Source organism: Prionailurus bengalensis, chromosome B4 (genome assembly GCF_016509475.1).
Source record: "Prionailurus bengalensis isolate Pbe53 chromosome B4, Fcat_Pben_1.1_paternal_pri, whole genome shotgun sequence".
Taxonomy (NCBI): Eukaryota; Metazoa; Chordata; class Mammalia; order Carnivora; family Felidae; genus Prionailurus; species Prionailurus bengalensis.
The window spans coordinates 40,897,758-40,917,009 of NC_057358.1; the positions used below are offsets into that span (position 1 = coordinate 40,897,758).

The 19,252-nt window shown below is 46.5% G+C and overlaps 1 protein-coding gene across 1 annotated transcript in view; it reads right to left on the reverse strand.

Moving 5' to 3' along the window:
• VWF (von Willebrand factor) overlaps positions 1-19,252 on the reverse strand; it is a 137,379-nt gene that overhangs the window by 16,908 nt on the left and 101,219 nt on the right. Inside the window, exons 35-43 of the mRNA XM_043563566.1 lie at positions 18,167-18,387; positions 16,806-16,998; positions 16,267-16,608; positions 13,710-13,909; positions 7,012-7,114; positions 6,511-6,585; positions 5,214-5,318; positions 3,714-3,919; positions 972-1,121 (exon numbers count right to left, since the gene is read on the reverse strand). Coding sequence (XP_043419501.1) covers positions 972-1,121; positions 3,714-3,919; positions 5,214-5,318; positions 6,511-6,585; positions 7,012-7,114; positions 13,710-13,909; positions 16,267-16,608; positions 16,806-16,998; positions 18,167-18,387 — 1,595 coding nt within the window. The remainder of the gene's footprint in view (positions 1-971; positions 1,122-3,713; positions 3,920-5,213; positions 5,319-6,510; positions 6,586-7,011; positions 7,115-13,709; positions 13,910-16,266; positions 16,609-16,805; positions 16,999-18,166; positions 18,388-19,252) is intronic.

The following is a 19,252-nucleotide window of genomic DNA, read 5'->3' on the forward strand; positions in this document are numbered from 1 at the left end:
ACCTGCCTTGCTGGTACTGAGGAGGAGCGGAGTTGCGAGGCACTCTTGGGAGAGGATGATGCGGTGGTATCCAGGTGTGTCCACTGGGAACGCTAAGTTTTGGAAACCCATCAGTCTCCATCTCCTCCCACAGGCCATGAAAGGGGATGGAAACAACTTGCAAGAAAGTGCTGCTGGGGCGCCTGGGTGGCTCAGTCGGTTGAGTGTCCAACTTTGGCTCAGGTCATGATCTTATGGTTCATGAGTTCAGGCCCTGCATCGGGCTCTATGCAGATAATCTCAGAGCCTGGAGCCTGCTTTGGATTCTGTGTCTCCCTCTCTCTCTCTGCCCTCCCTTGCTCGTGCTCTGTCTCTCTTGCTCTTGAAAATAAAATAAAAAATTTTTTAAAAGTAAAGTAAGAGAGTGCTGCTTAGAGGTCATTTTAATAAAACCAGCACCCAATATGTTTTGTGTATCAGCAGGGGGTTTTGACTGCAAAGAACAGAAGCCACTTAAGCTAGCTAAAATGAAAGCAGGTTTATGGGAAAGGCAGGGAGTCTCTCAGAAATGAAATGCAGGAGATGCAAGGGGGCACAGTGGTCATACAGTGTTTCTCTCCATTTGTCCCATGAGCCCCTGTCTCTGCTTCTCTCTGCCCATCGGTTCCAGCTCCTCATTGCCCGCAGGCTGCCTCTGGGAGGAAGTTTTGCTTTCTCATAAATTTTGATTGCACATGTCTTTATTGAGTCTGGCTGCAGCTCAACACGGCTCTGCAGGTCCGGGGTTCATCCCTGTCTAATCTGACTTATTCAGTCTTTGTTTTCCATAGATTAACTTCTCAGGAAGAAAATTGATGGGCTCAGCTCAGCCTATGAATTGGGTCCTCTGTCCAATTAGTAAAGGGGCTTTCTTGCTCCTTTCTGGGATCCCCCCGCCCCTGTCTCTCACCCTGATTGCTCCTGGCAATGCCCAGCCCCTCTGCGCCCCTTACCGACCGGCAGTTGTCCTCACAGGGCTTCTGGGAGCACTGGGCCACGCGCAGACCCATCACAGCATCTTCCATGTCGGTGCAGGTGCACACGTCACAGCCCTCCTCCCAGAACTGGCCCACAGGGTAGATGGTGCCTCGGTGGACACACACCTGCAGACACAAGGCTTCTGTGAGCAAGCTCGTTCCGTTCGTTCAAACAAGAGGTTAGTAAGCACCTGCTATGTGTTGGAAGGTGCCGTAGGTGCTGAAAACAGCAATATATAAAGCCAACATGGTCTCTGCCCACCTGGAGGGATGTTTATCAAGTACGTTTCCTCTTCCCTTCCCTGCCCACCAGCCTTAGAGAGCCGTGGCTGGCATACCCTGGGAGGGGCCCCTGGTGGGTCCTTCTTGGACCACAGGCTCAGAAATAACTCACTGGCTGCCTTAATCCAGTTTTATCACTGCCTTAACTGCATTTAATTCCCTCCTATGTCGCACAGAAAACTGTTCCCTAATCCTCAGACCCAGTAAAGTCGCTGGACTTAGCACCCATCCACACATAGCCCTCTGTTCCCATCAGGAGTGGACTGGAGGTGAGTGGAGGCTATGAATGGGTATTCCCTTGAGGCCCACACATAACAAGGAGGCACAGAGAATGGGAATACATTTGAGAGACAAGGGATCCTGCTCGGAAGAACTATAGGCTACAGAAGGGATGTGGGAAATGAAATTACAAAGGTAGACTGGGATCAGAATATGTAAAGCCTGGGATGTACATGCTACACAGTACTCAGACTTTACTCTGTAGGAATGAGGTGCTAAGGAATCATGACACTTAATGACAGTTTTGACATTAATCCCAAGTCTTCCCTTTGAAGCCATGAACAGGTCTCCACCCTCATTCATATCATAGCCGTACAAGTATTTATAAGCCCTTGTCCTTTAGCTACTCTGTCTTCCAGCTTCTGTATAATGAACTTACGGAATGGAACCCCTGATTCTTTTATCAATAAGCCTACCGGAAAATGTTACCACCCAAAAATTCACTTCCAGGAATCTATCTCAAAAGATGCAATGCCCAAAATACAAAATGACAGGTGCTCAAGGCTATTTGTTACAGCATTATTAGTAAATACATTACTCTGCCATGGTATTTCATATAACAAAATACCAAACCAAAAAGGAAGTAAATGCAGGGGCGCCTGGGTGGCTTGGTCAGTTAAGCGTCTGACTTCAGCTCAGGTCATGGTCTCAAGGTCCGTGAGTTCGAGCCCCACGTCGGGCTCTGTGCCGACAGCTCAGAGCCTGGAGCCTGTTTCAGATTCTGTGTCTCCCTCTCTCTCTGACCCTCCCCCATTCATGCTCTGTCTCTCTCTGTCTCAAAAATAAATAAATGTTAAAAAAAAAAGGAAGTAAATGCAACCCCTAAAAATGGAAAACACGCTGAAATATCTGATTAGATATTTCCACTAGAGCAATGGGAAAATCACACAAGGGAAATAATTATTTCAAATAACTTTAAAACCCAGTATTCTGACCATATATCCCTGATGGGCTATATTCCTATGATAAAGAACGTGTTAGCAGTAATACTGGCATTGTTATTTTTGAGATTATTATAGGCATATTGTAACAGAAAGCAAATAAGTAATTATGTTAATCATGCTAGGAAACCGCAACTTAGAAGTGGTACAAGTATAAATCGAAGAAGTTAAGTAAAACCTTAGAATAGAATTGGAATCCAAAATATCATAATGAATGCATGAGTTTCATCCTCTTTAAAAATACATTTCCACGCTCTGTTCACCAAAAAGTCTGGAGGCAATGACACCCTGCAAGCAGGAAGCATCCAGGGAAAGATAATCGAGGCCTCTCTCTGGCATTCATTCTGGGACTCGCCCTTAATAATCCAGCCACTGCAACTATGCCCAGGTCTCCCTGTGACAATTCTGGCTCATGATAGCTCATCTTGGTGGATCTGTCCCCATAATACTGCCATTTGCATTTAATAGCTGTACCATCCCTTGACACTTTATTGTATTCCGTTTCTGGACTGTTGTCTCCCATATGCTAGCAAGATCATAAGAGATCATAAGAGAGTCTTACATTTCTCCCATAACACCTAACAAAGCACCAGCTTTGATAGAACATAGTTGTTGCTCGGTAAAAATTGGATGGATGGATGGATGGATGGATGGAAGAATGGATGGAAGGATGGATGGATGGATGGATGGATGGATGGAAGGATGGATGGAAGGATGGATGGAAAGATGGATGGAAGGAAGGAAGGAAGGAAGGAAGGAAGGAAGGAAGGAAGGATAGATGGATGGATGGATGGAGGGAGGGAGGGAGGGAGTGAAGGAAGGAAAGGAGGGAGGAAGGAAGGAAAGACTGGTAGACGGATGGTCACATGAATGAATTGATAGCAATTAACAAATAAGTAAACTATACCTAGTCCCTAAATAATTCATGCAATCATATTATTTCCTTAGCTAACCTATAAAATAAGCTCTTTAAAGATAGGGTCCATGTCCTATACCTTGCTTGTAACCTTAGCACCTCGTCATGCTGAGAACATTCTAGGTTCTCTATAAATATCTCCCAAACTAATTAAATGTCCGTTTAGACTGTGATGCAATGCTGGCAGCTCCCCACTATTAAAGTGCTCAGTTTGGGCAGGAAAGGAGGCTCAGGTAGGCAAACATTTCCTAAGGAACAAGTGTTTGGCCATCTTCCCAGCCAGAACTCAGTGGCCCCTACCTTGTCAGGGAAGCAGGTTGTCGTGGTGCAGCCACAGTCGTTGGTGACAGTGGAGGCCAGGTACCCCAGTGGGCAGCTCACCGTGGAATTGACGCAGCTGCAAGCACACTCATACTCATCACAGCACTGGGTCTTCCGAAGGGTCGGCGTCCGGTGTGGGGGGCAAGAGGGCGGGGACTCCCTTCTGCACTCGTCCTTCCTGCAGGCTGAGTGATGGGCACAAGGTGAGGCTCCAGTCCCACACGGGGCAGTGCACATAGCCAGGGGTCCTAAGTATTTGAGCTATGATAGAAGATCCCGGGGAACTCCAGACCCACAAAATTAAATCAGAAACTAAGTCCCAGCCCAGGGGCTATAAGATGTTCAATCATACCAAAAAGCAGTTAGTCTGCAGAAAAAATAGGAACATTAATCAAAAGGAGAAATGTGAAGCTAGGAATTCTAATGGAGGAGAAGTAAAGGCTGCTTGGTCTCCATTCCATAAAGAAGTAGGGTCCTTCCAGCTTTTGATTCTCAGAGACATCAGACATTGAGTCTCCAAGACCCAGACAGGCGTGGGCATACCATGCACTGGTAAGCATTCTTTTTTTTTTTTTTTAATGTTTATTTATTCATTTTTGAGAGCGGGGGCAGAGAGAGAGGGAGAGAGAATCCCAAGAAGGTTCCATGCTATCAGCACAGAGCCCAACGCAGGCCTTGATCTCATGAACCATGAGATCATGACCCTAGCCAAAATTGAGAGTTGGGACGCTTAACCGACTGAGCCACCTGGGCACCCCAAAATTCTTATGTGCTGGTAGCTTATGTGACCCATTCCCCACCTCCATACCTAGAACAGTACCCTGCAGTTTCGGGTCCTCCAACAATGTTGAACAAAAAAATGCTAGCAATCCTGTCAAATCCACAGTGTCATTTTATAAATCCCAATCCCATCCCTGTGTCCTCTGCGTCTTTCCAACTTCCTTCAAATAGGATGAGGTCTCCTCCCTCCCTCCAGGCCTTACATCTAGGAGCTCAAGTGAGATTCTAAAACAAGGGGACAGGAACTCCTCTGGACATAAAGTGGGTATTCTCACAGACTAAATATGGAATTCTGTTCCTTAACATGCATTGGTTTAGTCCAACTCTGTGGATAAACATACAAGAGGGGATGAATGAATTTGTTTGGGAAGAAGATCCAGTGGTAAGGACAAACTAAGGGACGTTCCCACCCCTCGGGGGTGTCTGGGAGAATGGGAGCGAGTAAAGATTGAATCTGGAGGCCTCTCCATCTGCCCAACTGTCTTCATGCAGCCCAAGAGGGAGGTGCCTGTTGCTGTGCCCACATCTGGTTCACCTGCAAGCAGCACACGGCTGGGGAGATTCAATCCTGGTGTGACCTTAACCCCTCCACTCCAGATGTACCTGAAGCCCAGACTCAATGAACTGGAGTACAGGACGCCTTCCCCTGGCCAGGGGAGAGTGGCCGCACCACCCCCTCGTCATCTGCAGAGGCTTTACCACATGTGAAGTTGGGTCTGCACTCGCCGGGATTGGTCAGGGTCATCTGGAGGCCACCTTCACAGGGAGGCACCAGTGGCACATCACAGCTCGACAGGTCACACACTGAGGCCAGAAAAGAGAGATGCCCACTCAGAAGTCAGCAAGGTCACTCACTATTGTGAGTGGCACCTGACATTTCTATTCCTACAGACTTCTACTGCTTTGGGTGCAGGAGGAGGATGAGGACAAGGAGGAGGAGGAGAAGGAGGAAGAAGAGAAGGAGGAGGTATAGGTGGCGATAGAGAAGGGGGGGAAGAGATAGACAGACAGACAGACAGATCTAGAGTCATATTATAAGCTCATGTTGATTCTTCTTGCCACTGCTGGGACTTCCAGATCTCAGCCAAGCCCTCTCAAACCCTCTGGGCCTTGTCTGGTCTTCTGCAAGGTGGGAAGTCTACCATCCAGGGTCAGTCTCAAGATATCATGAAATAGCAAAGGCAAAGTGTCTGGCACATCATAGAAGCTTAATAACATCCATAAAATGAGGGGCTTGAACTAAATGAGGCCCCAGTTCTCTCTCCTGTTAACATTCTAAGACCTATTTTACAACACAAAGTTTTCTCAAGACACGTCTCCCTCCACGTAGGACTTCTATTTATGCCTGATAAATTTCATCAGCATAAATAAATGTCTCAGATTATTTCATTCTTTTTTAGATCCCTGGGCTGTCTCTTGTTCTGTTTGCTCTCCCTCAAAGATCTGCACCACTGCACATTTGACACGCCTGTACTTTATGTCTTCATCCGTACAATTAATAAACACATTGGACAGGACAGCGGCGGGGCACTGGAGATTTCCTGTCATGTTAACCATAATTCCATCAGCTCTGGATTCGTTTCATTACACTATTTATTCAGCCCATTACTCACCATGCAGTTTGCAAGCCTATAATGAAACCCTTTGACGAATAACTTGCTGAAATCAAGGTGCCCTGTGGGTGGCCTTCTGTGTCTAGTATCCTCAGAATGTTATTAAAAGGCAAATGGGTTACTTTGGCATGGCTTTTTCTTCAGTAAATCTCTGCACCACCCCCCGCCAGTGATGACTCCATTCTTTTTTTTAATGCTTTCAAACTTCACATTTAATAATTCACTGCAGAATTTTCCCAGGAAGCTACCTTCCAGAAGTCACTTTTGCCATTTTTTGGAAAATCCAATCACCCCTCATCCACCTCCTTTCGAGTACCCTGTGCCTGAGCGCACACGCGCCTTTCGGCACCTGCTGGGTGGGTCCCCTGGGGCCGGGCACATACCACACTCATACTCCGGGCAGCACTGCTCTGCACTCTGGCGGAGGCGGGCCACTTCACAGGGGCCGCATGTGGGAGCTGAGAGAGAATGTCACAGAGGTCAGAGAAACCAATAATGTTGCAGCCTGCAGCCTGCAGCCTGCAAAAAGTCACAGACTCCCGTCCCCTGAAAACCAGCACAGGCCCTGCATGGGAGGCTCACCAGGAATCAGGCCAAGGGGCCTCGGACAAATGAGTCTCCCCAGGGTGTCCTGGTGGCCCCCTCAAATGTGCCTTCCAGGAGACTCTGCATCTGAAGGCCAAGGTGGGGCCAGGGGGGCAGGGTTAACCTCTGAGCATATCTACTCCAGGTACAGAAAAGGGGACCCTGAGCCCAGTGAGGTAAAGAAGTGTGGGGCAGGGTGAGGAAATGGATGTTTGTATCTGGCCCACCAGGTTTGCAGACAGGTGGCTATGGCCCAAGGGAGTCCTTCCTCCAAGAGCAGCCGGGAGTGGGGAGCTCACCTCTGGCGGTGGGGCAGGGCTGTGTCGTACAGTTGACCTTCCGCCCACTGAGGCACATGCAGATCTGGCAGGGCTGGTGGGATGGGACCCAGGTTTCCAGGAACTGAAGGAAAACACGGTTCAGGGAGGGCCCAGGACACTGGGGGCACAAGGCCTCGGAGGCCATAGAAGTCGGTCCCCCCACCTCTGGCTCGGTCTCCCCTCAGAGAGCAGTGCCTGAGCCCGGCCTCCGCACAGTTGAACACACACAGGCTGAAAAGCAGTATGAGGCTCTGGGAGAGGCGGTCCCTGCCACCGCACAAACTCTGGGGATGACGAACTACAGACTGCAGAAAATCCTCCAGTGCGGCCATCTCCGGCGGCTGCGCTAAAACTAAGCAAGGTGAGAAGATGAGGATTCCCGTGCCACGCGGCTGGCCATTTCCCCAGCCAGAGTTGGGGTGTAGCTTGAGAAACAGACTCCATTTACTTGTGGAGTTGACAAGACATGGACGGGGCAGGAAGAGCAGAGGGGAGGGCAGCAAGACTCTGAGACTCGTCATGCCGTTGGGACTGGGCGTGGCTGAGACCAGAGGGCAGTCTCTCAGATGAGGGTTCCCGCAGCCTGTGAAGCAGCTTTCCCAGAGTTGGCAGGCGGCCCCACTGCAGGAGGGCCATGAGGTCATGGAGACCTGAACTCCTACGTGGGCCTCGCTCCCCGGGCCGGTTTCCCACCCACGAAAGGGAGGGCACTCAGGCCTCCTCACAGGACGGCTATGGCAGGGCAGACTGTGACCAGCATGGACAGGGACCGGACCACAGAGCCGAGAGCAGGCATCCCTCTACACTCAGCCAGTGAGTCACATTCAGAGTTAAAATGAAATTCACCTTAAATTACCTGCCCCTGAATTAACACACTCTTATCCAGTAGCTCAAAGACCTCTAACAAATTCCCAGGTCAAGAAGGTTTTATTTATTCCATCTGCTTCCATGGCCAGCAATCAGTCAGCCGAGAAGAAGGGAGATCAGAGGCCTTCAAGGAAAACACCCTTCCCCCAAGCTGCCGGTCCTCCTCCAGGAGTAACCCTCTTACCTGTGACCCTTAATACCTTCCCTTCACTCAGTAAGTAATAACAGCCAACATCTAAAGAGCATATGCTATGTACCATGGTTTTATGTACTTTATATAAATGACTTATTTTTTTTTTAATGTTTTTATTTATTTTGTTAAGTTTATTTATTTTGAAAGAGACAGGAACAGCGTGAGCGGGGAGGGGCAGAGAGAGAGGGAGACAGAGAGAATCCCAAGCAGGCTTCACGTTGTCAGTGCAGAGCCTGATGCAGGGCTAGAACTCATGAACCGTGAGATGATGACCTGAGCCGAAACCAAGAGTCAGACAATCGACTGAGTCACCCAGGTGCTCCTATAAATGCCTCATTTAATCCTCACTGCAGCCCTCTAGTGAGGACATTTTTACCATCCCCACTTGTCAAAGGAGAAAGTTGGCACCTGCTTAGGATCACACCATCACAGCTGCAGAGCTTGAATTTGAACCCAGAACCCATCTTTTTAACACCATGCTCTACTGCCTCCCACCAAGAACCAGCATTAAATAGGTTGAAGATATCTTTCTAAGAACTTAACATTTATTCACTTTATATTCCTTACAATACCCCTATCAGGTCAGTACTGGCATTATCTACACTTACAAACGATGAAATGGAGACACAGACAAGGAACTTGACCAGGTGCTACATCCCAGGATTTGAGCCTGGCATTCTGGCCCCAGACACCACATGCTTTCTGTACTAACTACAGCTGCCTCTCTCTTTGGTAATCACACTGCCTGCCATGGGCAGGTCACACTGCCGGGGGGGCACTGCAGGAGTGGTGGGGACCAAATACGCACACGCTCCCAGCCTCAAATGGCTGACACTCAAATTGAGGAAATAAGACTCACCGATGAAAAGTTGAATGAGATAAAAGAACTGTGACACATTCACAGCATGGCATGTGACTCAGCCATGGAAACAAACTATGGAAACATGCAACATGGATGGATCTCCAAGGTATCATGCTGAGTGAAAGAAGACAGGCAAAAAAGGAGCACCCCTTGCATGATTCCATTTATGGAAAATTCCAGAAAATGTAAATGAATCTATAGTGACAGAAAGCAGAGCAGTGGCTGCGTGGGGGTGGGAGATGGTGGTTGGGGATGTATTAAAAAGAGGCATAAGGAAACTTTTGGGGCTGATGGCAATGTTGATTACCTTGATTGTGGTGATGGGTGTGTGCATACGTCAAAACTCATCAAATTGTACACTTTACATAGGTACTGTTGACTGCATGTAAACTATACCTCAATAAAGCTGCTTTTAAAAATGAGAAATAGAAAAAAAATGAGAAATAGAAGAGCCACAGCAGTGCAAAAGAAATGTTCACAGATGCTGGGGTGCTCCAGGAAGGCCCCACAAAGATGCACCTGTGCTGAGTGGGAAGGACCCGGGCAGAGAAAAGGAAAAGGGATTCCAGGTGGGAACAGAAGACAGAACGTCCTTGCAATCACCAGACAACCGTAGAGGCCTTAACTGTCGGCTCCAGGGGGCTGTGTTTAACTTGGAGGATAACTGCAGCCCGGAAGCTCTGTTGAGCAGGACCCCGCCTCAAAGAGAAGAGTGTCAAATATGAACAGCCCTGGTGACAGTGAGCAGGATGGAAAAGGGAGGGACTAGCACAGGAAACCAGGGCTCTCCTAGGGGCTGGGAAGGTCCCAGGAGGCACAGGGTGCTGGCCTCAGAGGCCTGGGAATGGAAGGAGGAGGGGGACCTCTCACATCTCCCCAGGCCTCTCTCTCTGTTCTGCCTCTTTCCTGCTTTTTGCACTGACAGGGATGCAAAGAAAATGGCAAATCAAGGGATCTATGTTTACACATTTATTTTTTTTTTAATTTTTTTTCAACGTTTTTTATTTATTTTTGGGACAAAGAGAGACAGAGCATGAACGGGGGAGGGGCAGAGAGAGAGAAGGGGAGACACAGAATCGGAAACAGGCTCCAGGCTCCGAGCCATCAGCCCAGAGCCTGACGCGGGGCTTGAACTCACGGACCGCGAGATCGCAACCTGGCTGAAGTCGGACGCTTAACCGACTGCACCACCCAGGCGCCCCTGTTTACACATTTAAATGGCACAGGTGATGAAAGAAGAAAGGAGAGGATCATCTTTTTTATATGTCTTGGGGTTTTTCCCCTTACTTTTTTAATTTTTTATTAGTTTTTTTTAAGTTTATTTTTTTAGAGAGAGAGACAGAGTGCAAGCAGGAGAAGGGCAGAGAAAGAGAAAGAGGGAGACACAGAATCCGAAGCAGTCTCCAGGCTCCGAGCTGTCAGCACAGAGCCTGATGTGGGGCTCAAACTCACAAACCACAAAATCATCACCTGAGCCAAAGTCGGACACCTAACCAACTGAGCCACCCAGACGCCCCTCCTCTTTTTAAATGTGAACTTTAGACATCTAAAGTCAAGAATAAATAATACAACTTTTCCATGATCCTGAGAGTGGACAACACCACAATAGATGACCAAAATCAGGTGTTAAACCTCCTTTTCCAGAGATTTTAATTTCCCCAGGAAGCTTTAATGAGGCGTGCTGGAGGCAGGGGACAGAGTCTATGGCTCCTGAAAAAGATCTTTCTGGCTAGTGCTTAACTAAAAGCACCAGCAGCCCCCGCAGCTGCCCAACCTGTCCGGTTATGCAGCAAACACGGCACCAGGGGGCACTCTTGCACCAGGACAGGCCAACTCCAGCCAGTCCTGTCTCACCGACAGGGTTCCAGGGTGGGGCGTGACTATTTCCAGGACAGAACAGGCATGTGAGCCAGCTGGTAAGAGAAAACTCAAGTCTTCAAAGCCCCAGGTCAGAGAAGGGACACAGCAAGTCACCATGCACCATCCACCACAGCCAAGGACCTGAGAGGAGATGCAGGTAAAATGTAAGCGCTGGGCTGCCACGGAACAGGGGAGACCAGGGGGGAAAGGCAGGCTCCAGGAGCTCCGTCAGGGGCGATGGAGGCAGTCCTTGCTGCCCCGCACAGCCCCCAACCACAGAGGGACAGCTGGTGCTAGGCCCTGGATCCCCTCTGAGCCGGCCACAAAGGCTCACGTGTTTACACTGCGTTTTGTAAAATAAACAAGAGCTATGGAAACTGGTAAATATTTTGCCCTTTCGAAGTTACCACCAGAGATTTATACCCTGGATTATTTCCCTGAAGAAAAGTTGTCTAGGCTTTATTTTTCTGTTAAAGAAATTTCATTTCATGGAAATGTCCTTCATGTTAGATTTTTATTCTTTCCCTGCTTTGCATGGAAAAATGGAAATTGCAAGGAGCCTAATAAGATATTTGTTTTCATCCATTTAAACTGTATTTTCTGAAATAAACTGAAACTGGCTTTGTTCCCTTCATAGTTTTTGATTAACTAATTTTAATGTCCCTTGGTTCTGAAATATATTTGAGAGACTGTTTCTGTGTCCAAAATATCGCACTATTTGGAAGCATTCTTCACACAACTCAAATGCATATTCCAATGTGTTGGGCAGAAGGTGAGGGGACCAGTGAGGAGAAATAGAGTCAGAGGGGGTAGGTGGAGACACTAAGATAAAGTTCACAAGCTTCTAGCTCTCCACACCCTACAGCATAAGGACAGTCACAGAGCCAGAACTGCTTTGCAAACTTGAGCTTCCTTCTCATCACAGAATGCCAAAGAAGAGGGTAGGGCCCATTTCTGCCTCCCTCTGAGAGTACCTTACCACTAACAGCAAATCTGGCCTGAAACTACCACCGGGTGCTGGCACCACACATAAATGGTTCGTAACCTTTGAACCCAGCAGGAGGGCATCCAGGAGCTGTGCAGATCAGGGACAGCAAGGTAAGGTTTTATTTACTTGTTTTGGAGAGTAAGATGATACAGGTAGTTACTTCAGTCGGCAAGGTCAAATACAGCAATACAGGATGAGTGGTCCATCTTCACCCTCCTAACTCATCTACTTCACGATGAGAACAAATGGGGTCCACTCAGATAAAGCCCAGTGAGAAAACAGAGCAGATGAGAGCCATCCAGTAATAGCTGGATGATCACCCAAGCATACATGAAACATAGTTAGCTCGAAGTGTAGCTCGCAGTTCCAAGGGGATCAATGGCAGGGCTAGAACATTATGGGATGACCTAGTGTGGTGGGTAGGAATCCCAGCATAATCTCCTCATGCCATCTGAGCCTCAGTGTCCTCACCTATTCAATGGTACATGTAATAATGACCCTATGGGGTTTGGGGGAGAATCAAGGGAAATGGTCCATTTCCTGTCTTACAATGTCAGGGAGAGAATAGTGTAGTTATTGAAATTATTGTTTTTGTCATTCTCTAGATTGGTCAGCTAGCTCTACCATGAGTTCTCTGAGCTGTGATTAAATCTAGTAAGTCACCTCAGCTGGTCCACTCAGTGATAAAAGTCCTCCCTGGTAATGATGGAGATGTTAGATCTTGGGTGTAGTCCCTGATCAGAGAATACACTCTCCTTTGCTGGAAGCCAGATCTGTTCTCCCTGTACCATGCTCTGTAGTATCACTATCAGAGATGAAGGACAGGACCACCACACACATTCACATGCGCACAGACAGACACTACCCAGATACTACAAATGTACATTTTGTCACCTTTGAAGACATGACCACCATCTCAGGCCAAGATGGGGGAGACTCTGGTAAATATTCTTTCAAAATGGACTCGACAAATTCTAAGGGGCTAAAAGAATTAATTACTCAATTAATTACTCAATTACTCAATTCCCAAGCAAATGAGCCCAAAGAAGACCTAGCAAAAACGCGTTTTCATACATCAGAAAGAGCACGCTCTTTGGAGCCAGAGTTTTAAATACTGAGTCTAATTCTCACCTCCATCATTTACAAACCGTGTCCATGGGCAAAGTAAGCTCTTTAAGCCTTGGTTTTCTCTTAAAATGTTTGTTAAGTCTTTATAAGATGATGTAAGACATCCCAGTGTGTTCTGTGGAACCCTGATCCAAGAGGATGCCATACACACACAGACACACATTCGCTCACTTGGCCACTCACACAAGTTCCATGGTCAGATAAGTTTGAGAAGCAAAATCCTTCCAAACTACTGGCACTATACATTAGTGCGTGAAAAGCTCTACCGAGTCCTACAATAAAGAAACCTATTTAGCTAGTGCTCTTTAAGCTCTCTTAACCACAGGTAACTGTTAATACCCTGCAAAACACACCTTGAAATAATGCCGAGATAATGAATATAGAGTGCTTAGTACAATGCAAGGTATACAATATATCTTCATAATAGCAGACATCACCATGTAAAATATTCTCTCCCCATCCCCTTCTGGGTTCCTATAGCTTTCCCCTTACATGAATATAATGACGATAACAGTAGGAGTACTTGTAGTAATATGTTGTTAATACCCTGGGGGTTTTTCACACAGCTGCTATATGACAGACCCAGGATTTGAACCGAGATGTATCTGGCTCCAAAGCCATTATGCCAAACTGCTTCCCTATCCTTCAATGATCCCCTTAAGAGTTGACCCTTGCTGCCACAGTTTGGGGGGTGGTGTGGACAATCACTGGTGAACACTTCACCCTACTGACCCGAGACAGAAGCAGCCCCACAGGAGGTAAAAGGCCAGGGCTCCTACCTGGTGCCGGACTCCATCCTCACTGACACACTGGGTACAGGCCTCCTCGGGGACACAGCTACCTTCCAGCAGGACTTGATGTGGGGGGCAGAAGCAGCCTTCTGAGGGATGGTCCCCACAGGAGCTCGTATTGCCCTCACAGAGCCGGGGGCAGCCACGCTCACAGTGGTTATACATCAGGGATGGTGGGCATGACATAGCTACAAACAGAGAATGAGGTCACACTCAGCCCACACCAACAGGAAACAGAGGCACAGCTGATTCAAAGAGGTTGATGATCTGACAAATGTGCTGGGGTGGAAATGACTATTTCTACCCATTTTTATTCTCTCTGTTTTCCATAGAAATAGACCTTTAAGCTAGACACACGACAGCATAAAGACTACATTCCCCGACCTCCCTTGCAGCTTAACGTAGTCATGTCACTAAGTCCTGATTTTTTTTTCAAGGAGAATCACTTAATTCAGTACAATTCAAACTTTTTTGACAATGAATATAGTAAGAAATACATTTTACATCATAGACCAGGAATAGATAGATAGATATCAAGTAAGTTTCACAGAATACTGCATAGAATGTGCTCTATTTTCTATCCTATTCTATTCTATATTTTTAACTTTTTTTGTTTCAAATTTTTATTTAAATTGTAGTTAGCTAACATATAATGTAATATTGGTTTCAGGACTAGAATTTAGTGATTCATCATTTACACATAACACCCAGGGCTCATATCAACAAGCGCCCTCCTTAATGCCCACCACCCATTTAGCCCACCCCCCCACCCACCTCCCCTCCAGCAACCCTCAGTTTGTTCTCTTTAGTTAAGTCTGTTATGGTTTGCTTCCCTCTTTTTCTTTTCCCTTCCCATGTTCTTCTATTTTGTTTCATAAATTCCACATGTAAGTGAAATCATATGGTATTTGTCTTTCTCTGACTGACTTCTTTCACGTAGCATAATACGCTCTAGCTCTATCCACATCATTGCGAATGGCAAGATTTCATTCTTTTTTGATGGCTGACTAATATTCCATTATATATATACATACCACATCTTTTTTTCCCTTTTTTTTCTTCGAAGATTTTATTTAAATTCAAGTTAGTTAACATATAGTATAGTATTGGTTTCAGGAGGAATGTTTTTAAAAAGACATCTCTCCATATCCTTTGTCCTTTTTCCCTTCTTCCCTCATGCTGCCATTTGGAACCTGGATGTGATAGCTAGAGCTCCATCTTTAACCATAGGGAAAAAACACGCCCAAGTGAGAACAGAGCAAAAAACTAGAGCCCAGTCTGAGACCCAGAAAGAGCTGGAGCCACCTCCCTCTGATCAGTTGTGTGACAGAATTTTCCTTGTCTGTTACTTGAGTCAAACTTAGCCCTAACTGATGATGTTAGCCTATATATCCTTGGGAAGTCTTATGGGTCTGTCTTTTAAATATAGGTGCATTTATTCCTTTAAAAATCCTCTTAAATTAAATAAGGAATCCACAGCTATGAAGAGTTGCCTGGAGAAAAGCTACAAGATGATTCACTTGTCCGATTCTGGCCCTGCTCAACCCCTTCCTAATGTTCTCATGGTGCCAAGGCAGGGGGCAGGACTAAGGATTTAGAGCACCAAGCATTTTCCTGTGAATGCACAATAAGTAGCCAGGGGTAGACAAAGAAATTAGTATGTAGAAAAGGACTGTGGCTAACTCAGAAACTATCATTTGCTCCTTGATCTATAGGCAGGTTTAAAGGAGACACTACCATCTAATGGACTCAGAACACCAGGGCTGGAAGGAACCCAGGGATTGTCTAGGCCCATGATCCTATTCTGAGATGCAGAAAGCAAGGTCCAGATAGAGAACAGCTGGTCACCTGCTGAGCCAGGACTAGGGTGCCCAAGTCCTCCAGCCACAGGTGAGATCTGTAACAGCTCTAGATAATAAACTCCGAGACTCTGAGATGTTTGTGTATATTGATTTCCCTCCAGAAAAAGTCAGGGATCATATTCAGTAACTGAGGATGCTGAAGTTCAGTGTTCTTGTCACTCCAGCACCCCCTGAGGCATCTGATTCATCATGGTACCCACCCCCACATGTTAAATGATAAATGCCAAGTCCAAGTAGGGGAACTGAACTTGGGGAGGTATCTACACTAGCAATCCCGTGGTATCTGTTATTAAGACATGTCTTAATATTCAGTGGCAAAATCCACTCACACTTCAAAACCCTGCTCAGGCATGGCTTACTCTGTGAGCGTTTGCTAAACCTGGTGGAATTTCAAACTCAATATGGCTGGTCATTCTGTACTTTGCTGATGCCTATAGGTGTCTGATACATTAAAGTCACATCTGTCTGAACTGTAGAAATGCCTTCATTTGCACAGAAATCCTGCACTCAAATGACTTAAACATCTACCATCTTATTTGATCCTAAATGGGATCCTACATAATAGGAAAAGCAGGGATTTTTATCTTTATCACCCAGAAAAAGAATCTGAGGCTCCAAGAGGTTGAGCAAGCCCATGATTAGTTGGTCTTCCCGACTTCAGGAGGACACATGTGGAGACTCACCACAGAAATTACTCCTCCTCCAGTCAACACAGACTCCTTTGGTCCGACAGAGGTGGGCGTACAGGGCAATCGCCTCACACACTTGCTCCTGGTGGCAACTGTCCTGCTGGCACATGGCGTAAAAGGTGGCTGGTGCCAGGAGCTGGTGGCATTCGGCAAACAGGGCTGAGAGGAGGAGCTGGCAGTGGGAACTGCTGGAGACAGGACACTGTTCCTCGGGAACAGGCTGGCACATCTTCCCTGGCTGCTGTACCGTCCATTCCTGGATGAGCACCTTCCAGTCTGTGGTGACTGTGCCATCCCTCAGCATGAAGTCATTGGCCCCGTTCTCATCGCAGATCCCTACACAAACGAGGAAAGACAAGATTGTTAGCCCTGGGTGCCCACCTACTGATGCTAGAGACCTGGCCATTCTCTATCCCCACCAGCGTCTGAAACTTATAACCAACCAGACCCAGAAGCACAAGCAGCCAAGAGTCCCGAGACTAGAGCAAAGGTTTATAAATGCAAAGGGGGGACAGTCAGGAGAATGTTCTCACCACAGAGACCATACATCTTCGAAGCAAAGGTCTTGGGGCTGAGCTGCAGCTGGAACTCATTGTTTTGTGGAGTGAATGTGAAGATGTGGCCAAGATGGTTGAATCTCATCTCATACATGATGGTGCCATAGACATTGACTTCTATGTCCCCACCCACATATGGGACAGAGACCAGTCTTCCATTCACTGTCAGCTGCCCAAAGAAGAAAATGACTCATCAGTGGTCATCACGATAAAGAATCTTAGAATTTCATCTTCACTTCTTCCTAAGGTTACTGATAGTCCCTATGCTTCTGCCACATTCAACTCCAGTGTCATCCACAAACTCTGATATCTGACAGCAGCTCTTCTAAGATGAAGGGGCTTTGCAGAGCTTGATGGGAGAACAGAGCATTACAATCCTATACAGATGGCTTGAAAGCCCAGGGGTTAAAGCCAGCCTTGAGTCTGTGTACATTCAACAGGGAAGGGCAACCCCTTCCAGAAACACTGAGAAAGTTGCCTTTTGTCAGTTCATCAGGGCGGTGTCTCCAGGAGCATCTCACGGGGCTATGTTAAGTCCATGTATGTATGTATGTATGTATGTATGTATGTATGTATATATGCGTATTTTTGGTCACCAGCTCTTTGGAGGCCCCATTATACATCATATCAAACATACTAAAAGTCCCAGGGTGAATATAATTTTTGCTGTTAAAGGTTTTGGAAGGCTTTTTATCCTTTTGATTTTAAAATTTTGGGCTGAGCTACTCATTTAATATAGGACTAGCTATGATTTTTCAGCAATGAATGTACATATTCAGAAATTCTTACAAAATGAGAAGGTTACTACAAGTTACTTTCACATAATGAAATATTTGTGATTTCTAAATGAACAAGAAGTTGTCATATGTAGCCTTTTGTAAACAAACATTTATTTTTATCAGTGTTGCAGCTTTCCTCTCAAATTTTGGAGCCATACGTTTTGATCAGGCCCTAAATATTTTCAAAGGCCCTAATGTAGATCCTAAATATTCTCCTTTGGAAAACGCACAGGTCCTGTGCACTGGGCTCATCGTGCCTGCTGGGTAAACAGCTCTGGTGTCTCTCCCAATTTTCTGCCAGCACCAGAAACCAGCACTAGATTTGTAATGTAATGCTACCTAAAATGGATCCTTTCTTCCAAATCTGGGCCCAGAACAACATGAAATCATGCCACAAGGGAGATGAAAATAAGCTTCTCCTAAGAAGGTGGTGCTCTGCTGGTGGGGCAGAAGTTGGTGTGTCCCTAACAGACACACCAGCTAAAACCAATTGCCACCAGAGGCTTCTTGGGGGTTCTATTGCTGCCTTGCATGGGACCCACAGAAAGCACCTCTCACCTGCATGTCACTGTGGAGCTCAACTGAGAGGCCGTCATGTTTCACCTCAATGGACTTCATGCAGGCCTGCCTCGTCTCAGGGATGCAGGCACCATTATGGAGAATCACCTCCAGGTCCTGCTCCTTGTTTTGAAAGAGGACATAGGAACAGCTGCCAGTCAGCTTGAAATTCTGTCCATCAAAGGTCACAATGTGCCGGGTAGAGCTGCCCATGCACACACCTGAACAGGGGAGAGCAAAGGATGGATGTGACATTATCCAAACTCCCACACATTCAAAGAGGCAGATGTTACCATGTTGCAAACAGATAAATAGAGTTGAGCGCAGAACGGGCCCTTTGAGGTCATGTAGTCTAACTTCCTCCTTTTTACAGATTAGGAATCTGAAATTATGAGAGGTAGAGAGAGCAGCTTAGCTAAGTAACACTTGGCCATTAAATATTTTTCTAGAGAAGGTTTAGAAGGACAAGTATCACAAAAAAACATGGAAAATTATACAACCATACTTCCAAAAAATGTTAACGTGTAAAGTGAATGATCTCCTCTACAGGGATGCTTTGGCTCAGGAAACAAAGTTAAGTTTCAGGGTTGTTATGACTTGTTGAAATCATGAGGATCTAAGCGTATCATGAGCTTATGAGCTCATTGTAAAGAAAGTTCACCTAAAGACACATGTGTCCTCTCGGCTGCCAAGTTTCTAATTGTACAAGTGGCCATGTTGACTTGATCCCTTAAGAGATGATCACACGAGAGAAATATTTCTGAAGCCAAAACAAATGATTGGGTCTCCACACTCCCTCATTTGCCACTCATTCATTCACACGATCAGCAAATTCTCAAGGGTCCTGTTAAAACACCACTTGGAAACACTCATCATCTTGCATCTGCATAAGATGATTCTGTAAAACCCTCCCATGGAAGGCACCACTGCCATGCATGATTTGAAAGCTAATCTTAGACCTAAAGGAAGTTGGAGATGAGCTTTCCAGAGCATCTGTGACCACAGCTATGGTGGTGGGTAAATAAAAGCCCAAGGACTGAGAGGCAGGCTCAGTGGTCTGTGAGGCTGCACTGATGTCCCTAGCTC